Genomic DNA, 8,279 nt, shown 5'->3' with positions numbered 1-8,279 from the left:
ATAAAACTATTTACATAAGACGCAATGTGGTCTGGTGTTTTCATATACTCGTGTATAGTGGGAGCTTAGTGTGCACATGACTCCTCTTTAATTTACCACTGCACAAAAAAATTATACGGAACGCCTAAAGCAATCAAGAATTTAGAACCATATGAAGAGAGGTGTTAAAAATTATATTGAGCAATACAAAAGGAACATAAAGTAACAACTCAGAGAGATGATGGCCAAGATCAGCTACAAATAGGAATAGAAAGACAAGCAAATTAAGATTCACATTCAGTTGCTTACCGAAGCTAGACTCGTCCTTCAGAATAAAACATATACAAGTATAAGAAGAGAGATATTGACGCGGCTCAATCTAAAACCACATGGCTAATGATTCCAACATTTGTTTAACCACGTTTCTTCAGATTGAGCCGCATCAATTATTGGAAGACTTAGAATAGGACTCCTCCTTCCATTGTATAGTTTGTATAGAACTCTATTCTTTATTACGTAGTCTATTAGATCACGTTTGATAAGCCTCCGCAGCATTGTATATATACAGTCTTGTTTGTTAATAAAATTAGTGAAGCAAGCAGCTTCTTCTCATAAACTCTATCACTAGTTTTCACATGGTATCAGAGCCCAGGTTCAGCAAAACGAGTATGGAGATGGCGGAGTGATGGTGCAGGGCGGCGCACACACAAGAAGAAGCTAGTTGCGGGCTTCGGTTTCCATAATACTCTAACAATGTTGGTGGCACACAATGAATCTCGAAAAATTGACCCGTGAATCGTGGTACTGGGCCACGTGGAACTTAGTTCGAGGGGAAGATTGTTGGGTGTGCGAACAAAATTCCACATTGATAGCTGAAAAGATTGGGAGTCTGCATATAAGGTGTAGGGATCTCTTAATGGTGTGAGGCCTTTTGGGGAAAACCGTGCGTGCTTGACCCAAAGCGGACAATATCACACCATGTTAAGAGTATTTTTGGGTTGTTTTAGTCCAACAATTGGTATTAGAGCAATAGGCGAACAATCCGACAGAAGAAATCAATTAAAATCAGCAATGGGCACAAAGGTGCAAGACGTCAAATTGGTGGACTACAATTCTTCATTCCATCTTTATGCCTCGGACAACCTCGGGATGCTGCTCACTTCATGTCTGCTTGATGGGACAAACTATGCGACATGGTCCAGACCCATGAAGAACGTTTTGAGATCCAAGAACAAGTTGGGTTTCGTGAATGGCGTAATTAAAAAACCTAGCAATGAAAAACCAGAAGCAAACTTGTGGGAAACATGTAATTCCATGATTATACTATGGATATTCAATTCCCTTGACAAAACTTTGCATAGCATCATAGCCTACGCCGAGACTGCAAGGGAAGTTTGGATAGATTTGGAGGAGCGTTTTGCTCAAGGCAGGGCTCCAAGGATTTACCAGATTAGAAGGGACATCAGTCTTCTCATCCAAGACGGACAAACTGTGTTGACATACTACACAAAATTAAAGGCGTTATGGGATGAATTAAATGATCTTGACCCTTTACCAGAATGTAATTGTGTGGCCAGATAAGAGCATCAATAGAGGCAAGAGGAAGAGAGGGTTTATCAATTCCTTATGGGTCTTGATTCAGGACTCTATGATGGCGTGAAATCTCAAATATTGAATGCTGAACCCATAGTAAATCTAAGGAAAGCATATGTTATGGTGGTCAGGGAGGAAGGACAACGAAATATTGGGTTGCAAAGAGAAGCAAAACAAGAAGGTTCAGCCTTCCATATTACTGGGAACATGATTATGCAATCTGGAAAGAGAGCAATGAAGGAAACGCATCTCAGATGCACTCACTGCCAGAAGGTTGGCCATGAGAAGAGTCAGTGCTTTGAGATTGTTGGTTACCCTCCCAACTGGAACACGAGGAGATCTGCAGCAAAAGGCAACTACAAGGGGCGTCCAAATTCAGGGGAGCTACTGGACGTGCATTACATGTCACAGCTGTTCAAGAACAAACAACAGGTCAATTGGGTTTGACGATGGAACAAGTCAACATCTGATAGTGGAGCATCCCATCACATAAATACACATAAATCAATTCTCAAGAATATCTATGTGTTACATAAGCCAATAGAAATCATAATGGCCGATAGGGGAAGGCTGAAAGCACTAGAGGCAGGAAGTGCAAAGATATCAAACACCTTGACCCTTCGCCATGTCCTATACATTCCTGCTTTTGCTTGTAATTTAATATCAGTCCACAAATTAACAAGGGACAATGCTTGCTCAATATTATTTGATTCTGTTAGTTGTATAATGCAGGACCATTCACTGAAGAGGCAGATTGGACTGGGTAAAATCACTGATGGGGTCTACTGTTTAGAAGGCATGGCACCAAGTTGGAGTCTAGCTGTTGTTCGAAGCGAAGATGAAGGTCTTTGGCATGCAAGATTAGGACATCCTTCATATGCAAGCATGGTTAAATTATCTAGTTTAGTTAATGTCGAGTTTAGCAAAAACTCTAGTTTGTCTTGCGATGTTTGTTATAGAGCAAAACATACAAGGACACCATTTGATGATAGTAATAATAAAGAGACCAGACCATTTGCTTTGATTCATTGTGACATATGGGGGAGATATAAAACTCCTTCTTTGCTGGGAGCACATTATTTTCTCAAAATTGTCGATGATTATAGTCGAGGGGTATGGGTTTATCTTCTTAAAGAAAATAGTGAAACATGTAATTTGATAAAGAGGTTTTGTGCAATGGTTGAAAACCAATTCGGTCTAAGAGTGCAAAAAGTCAAAAGCGACAATGGCATGGAGTTTGTAGGAACATCCTTGCAGGCATTCTATAGAGAAAAGGGAATAATTAGTTAAATGTCTCGTGTAGGAACACCCCAACAAAACTGGAGAGTTGAGAGAAAACATCGACATATTTTAAATGTAGCAAGAGCATTACGAATTCAAGCAAATCTGCCACTATACTTTTGGGGAGATTGTGTGCTTACAGCAGCACATCTAATCAATAGAACTCTTACGAAGGCAAATGAGGGTAAAACTGTTGAGTGGCAGAACTCCCACATCGGTGAAGTATCAATTTTGGTTGGTACTTCACCCTATAAAAGAAGGCCAAATGTTTAGGATTTAAACACACCTCTCATTTGTCTTCTTATCTTCTTAAGACACTTGTATCTTTTCTCTTTAGTATTATTTCACTTGTATTTTTGGAGTGGAATAAAATATTGGTTGTATCCGAGGAAGTAGGCAAAATTGGCCGAACCTCGTAAATTCTGGTGTCCTTTTATTGTTGCTTTATTGTCTTATTTATTATTTGGTGGCTGTCATAAATTTTGGTATAGTAGTTGTGACTCATTCACACTATATACATTTGGCTTCCGCAACAAAAACACCATATGAATTACTCTTCAATAAAACACCCGGGTACAATCATTTGAGAACTCTAGGATGTCTATGTTATGCTAGACCAAGTCATAGGAAAAAAGACAAGTTTGGGGAAAGGGCCTTAAGATGCATCTTCATAGGGTATCCTCAAGGACAAAAGGGTTGGAAAGTGTATGATGTCGCGCAAAGGACTTCCTTTGTTTCACGAGATGTGGTGTTTGAAGAGAAAGTATTTCCTTATGTCACTCAACAATTGACAATCAGTGAGCCTAAAGAAGTAACAAAAGCTTTCAAGCATACTGATGTCTTATTCAATGATGAGGAAGACACGAGAAAGGATGAAGAAAGAATAATAAATGAAGGGAAATGAGCAGCCTGTTAACCAAACTGAAGATGATCGAGTGATTGAAGAACCAAATACACTAGAGCAAGGTAACAATCTGGAGCAATCTGATATTGAAGTAGCTAACACAAGGCCGGCTCAAACCAAGAAACAATCTGAATATCTCAAAGATTATGTGTGTCATGCTACTTCTAAACAAGCCTCAAAGGTGGATGCTCACCAAACAACCTCTTCAGGTAATGGCTATCCCTTATCAAAATACTTATCCTATGACAATTTTTCTTCCTCTCACTATGCCTTTCAAGCAGCCATCACTGGACATGATGAGCCCAAAACATATCTTCAGGCAATAAAAGACCAGCGTTGGAGGGAGGCGATGGCAAAAGAGATCTCAGCTCTCGAAAGCAACAACACATGGGATCTCAAAACACTCCCTCCAGGAAAGAAAGTTGTAGGTAGAAAATGGGTATTCAAGATTAAATATCAAGCAGATGGAACATTTGAATGCTACAAAGCGAGGCTAGTTGCAAAAGGATTCACTCATGTAGAAGGAGAAGATTACAATGAGACTTTTGCACCTGTAGCAAAAATGGATACAGTACGCTGCTTACTTGCAATTGCAGTGGCTAAAGGCCGGTTTATTAGTCAACTAGATGTGCATAACGCATTCCTATATGGAGACTTGGACGAGGAAGTGTATGATAATTTAGGTAACGCACTCCTATATGGAGACTTAGACGAGGAAGTGTATGATAATTTAGGATTTTAATATGTTTTATGCCCCTACTTGTCTATGCTTTGATCATATATTGTTACAAAATAGTCCTAAAAGGCTTACAAGTTATGCTTGATTGCAGATTTTATCGACAAAGTGACGAAATGTCAAAGATTGGCTAAAAAGGAGTGAAACCTGCTCAAGTATCAAAGATCAAGGAATCTAAGAAAAGAAGGCCTAGTGCGGACCGCGCAAAATGGAATACGGCCGCACTAGGTGGTTCAGAGAGTTGGTGATTCAGGCTAGAGGAAGCGTGGCCGCGGTACACATCTCGCGGTCCGCGGTGAAGGCGCCGCAGCCGCACTACTCTTTTGTGCGATCCGCGATCATGTGATTCAGAGAGATAAAGTTTTCAAAGCTAAAGCCATATGGTCTGCGGTCGTGAGTGCGCGGACTGCACTAGCTCCCTCCGCGGCCGCGATCCGCAGAGTCCAAGTTCAGAGAAGCAAAAGTGAATCCAGTGCGGCCGCGGTCCATTTAATGCAGCCCGCACTGACCCCGCTGGGGTATTTTTGTCCAGTATTTCCAGCCTAGTATAAATAGAATATTTTACCATTTTTTAGGTATTTAGATAGATCAGTTGATAGCTGTGCTCGTGAGACCGACTTTTGTAGCCATTTTTGGCACTTTTGCTTTACATTTACAACAGATTCTTGTAGATTAATTTTAGCAATTAATTAATATGCTTAGTTCTTCATCTATTTCTTCAATTTCTTTATCTAGCATGAGTAGCTAAACCCATTAGCTAGGATTGTGGCTCAACCCTAGTGTGAGTAATTGATGGGTGTTGCCATCTAGTGTGAGATTGACTATGGGTGTTTGCTATTTGGGTTGGTTTTATGTTTTAATCAAGAATTGGTGATTGCAAACACTGATTCAAGCCTTGTGTGCTTAATCTTTCTTGATAAAGAGAATCTATGACCCCAAAATTAACCCAACAAGGAATTGGAATGGACTCATGAGAAATGATAGTCCCAATTAACGGGTTAAACCTCGAGAGAGTAATTACACTACTTGAATCCTAGTTGCTTGGTATAATTTGTCTACCCATTTGGTCTCGAGAGAGTCAATTGGGCAAAATCACTTTCTCTACCGAGAGGTGTGAGAGTGGGTAAAATTGTACAACGGCTATAGTATAAGCCCCAATTATGTCAATCGAACCTTAGTAACATCTACCCGCCAATTAGCCACCTAGGTGGTGTCACGACCCTAGTGCCCTTCTTCCCATTAGATACAACTTAGCACTATTCTCGTAGCATAATTTAGAGTTACTCAATAGTTTTATAAAATTAGTTATAATTCGAAAACTCAAAAATGTTTGAAGTGACATTAGGAGTACAAACACATCTCTAGGATAGACAGACAATCCAGCTCTACTTCTAGCTCCCTGAGGAAATCGATCCCGACGCTCATATTGGGTAAAAGCTATTGCGACCCGCTCTTCCTACCTTAGTGTAGCGTCGAGTTGGCTGTGATCACTTTTTGGCGCCGTTGCCGGGGAGCTTACGGTGTTAACTATCTGTTTATTTAGTTTTGTGTTTTGCTTCTCTTTCCTTCTTGTTTACTAATTTTGTTTGCGTTGATCAATCAAGTACAAATGGCTCTTAATGCAAATGACCATCTCGGCAATGTGATAGCGGGGGAGGAGGTAGAGGATCTAGAACAAGATGCGGTCTTACCTCAAGTTCCACGGAGAGGCCGAAATGCCAATGTAAATGCAAATGAGAACAACAATATTTCAGACCCTCCTCCGGCACCACTGAGAGTGGCTCCCAGATTTTTACCAAATCAAGGATACGTCAGTGCTATTGTTCCTCCCTGAATCCGGGCGGGGAACTTTCAAATCACAAATGTTATGTTGACCTTGCTAGAGCAAAGAGGATATTTCACGGGCGCCTCCGATAAAAATGCCTACAAGCACTTGAAGGGGTTCGTGGATACATGTTGGGGTAGCAAGCAGACAAACGTGTCTGAGGATGCGTTGAGATTGAGGCTTTTCCCGTTCTCTCTTCGGGGTAAAGCATTGGATTGGTTAGAAAGGCTCCCCAATCATTCTATTACAACACGGGATGAATTGGTGGACAAATTTATTGCCAAGTTCTTTTCTCCAAGTCATATGGCAGCTCTTCGGGATGAAATTCTAGCTTTTAATCAAGAGCCAACGGAACCTTTGTATGAGATATGGTAAAGATATAGAACAATGGTGAAAGAGTGCCCTAATAACGACATGACCGAGGCTATGATTCAACAAACCTTTTATCGGGGCATCAACACCACGAATCAATGCATTGTGAACCAATTGGCCGAAGGGAACTTTATGAAACTTTCTTACCAAGAAGCATGTGATGTACTTGATGAAATGGCCGACACCTCTTCGGCATGGTAAAGTCGAGCAAATGTGCCCCAAGGTGACCCCACGATAATCCATTTGCACAAGGAATTGCACGATCATGGCCAAGCCATCACCGAGCTTATAACAACTATGAATCAATTGGCAAAGGCGCAATTGCAACAAGTCCAAAACCCACGCCAAGTTAATGTAATGGAAGGTGTTTCTATGTTGAAAAGGAGACAAAGAGGACAACAACCTCAAGGTAATTGTGAACAATATGAAAACAACAATGATGATGGTGGTTATTCAAATAAGTGCTATGATGATCAAAGCGAAGAGGTCCAATATGTCAATAACTACCAAGGGAATAGAGGCGACTCTTCGACTCAACAATGGCGTCCTCAAGGAAATTGGGGAAATCAACAACAAGGCGGAGGTAATTGGAATAACAACAACCAAAACAACAATTGGGGTAATCAAAGCAACTAACGAAATTGGAATGGTAATAACAATAATTGGGGCAACAACAACAATCAAGTTGGTTGGAACAATAGCGGGAACCAAGGCAACCGGGGGCAAGGCTTTCAAAGGCCCCCATGTACCAACAACCGAACAATCCACCCCCCTTTCCTTCTCAAGGTCCGAGTTCTTTCGGAAGTGATATGGGGAGAATTGAAAGCATGTTCGAGCAAATGATGAAAAGGAACCAAGATTCTGAGGCCCAATTAGCGTCTCATAACACATCTATCCGGAACTTGGAGGTGCAATTAGGCCAAATCTCTCAAGCATTGAATACTCGTCCCAAGGGTGCTCTACCAAGTGATACGGTGGTGAACCCGAAGGGTGGGAATAATAATCATGTGATGGCAGTTACAACAAGAAGTGGGAGAGGCGGTGATGTGAATGCCTCAATACAAAAGCAAGTTATGGATGAAGATGTTGAGTTGCGGGATGATGATGTACCTTTGATTGTTGATGATGTGGTTAATCAAAATGTGAACAATGATGTGCGGATTGATATTGATGATGAAGCCGAGGTAGAGACTCAAGATGTCGTGAACCCGTCTAGGGAATACGTGATTGACATGTCCGAGCCGGTTGTACTAAAGGCCAAGGCACCTTTGCCTAGGCCACCTCCACCTTATCCTCAATGGTTAGCAAAGAAAAAGAGTGACAATCAATTCAAAATTCATTGACATGATGAAGAGTCTCACAATCAATGTGCCTTTGGTAGAGGCACTTGAGCAAATATCGGGGTACGCTAAGTTCATGAAAGATTTGGTAACAAAGAAAAGGTCAATGGAGTGCGAAACAATTAAAATGACTCATCAAGTGAGTGTCATAGTGCATTCAATGGCACCCAAGCTTGAGGACCCCAGAGCTTTTACTATCCCTTGTACTATCGGAAGTGCGGATTTTGCCAAGGCCCTTTGTGACTTGGG

At 41.2% G+C, this 8,279-nt stretch overlaps 1 protein-coding gene across 1 annotated transcript; it reads left to right on the top strand.

The window, feature by feature from the left end:
- The first annotated feature begins 1,050 nt into the window (after positions 1–1,050).
- LOC104242238 (uncharacterized) lies at positions 1,051–1,560 on the top strand. Its single transcript, XM_009797259.1, has one exon. The coding sequence runs from the start codon at positions 1,051–1,053 to the stop codon at positions 1,558–1,560; it is 510 nt and encodes a 169-aa protein (XP_009795561.1).
- Positions 1,561–8,279: the final 6,719 nt, after the last annotated feature.

The sequence above is a fragment of the Nicotiana sylvestris genome, chromosome 5, assembly GCF_000393655.2.
Source record: "Nicotiana sylvestris chromosome 5, ASM39365v2, whole genome shotgun sequence".
In the NCBI taxonomy this organism is placed as follows: Eukaryota; Viridiplantae; Streptophyta; class Magnoliopsida; order Solanales; family Solanaceae; genus Nicotiana; species Nicotiana sylvestris.
Note: the sequence above shows the minus strand (reverse complement) of the source record. Positions and strands in the feature narration are given on the sequence as shown.

Bases quoted from the DNA above. Each gene is read 5' to 3' on its own strand.
- LOC104242238 (XM_009797259.1), top strand. From the start codon at position 1,051: ATGGGCACAAAGGTGCAAGACGTCAAATTGGTGGACTACAATTCTTCA.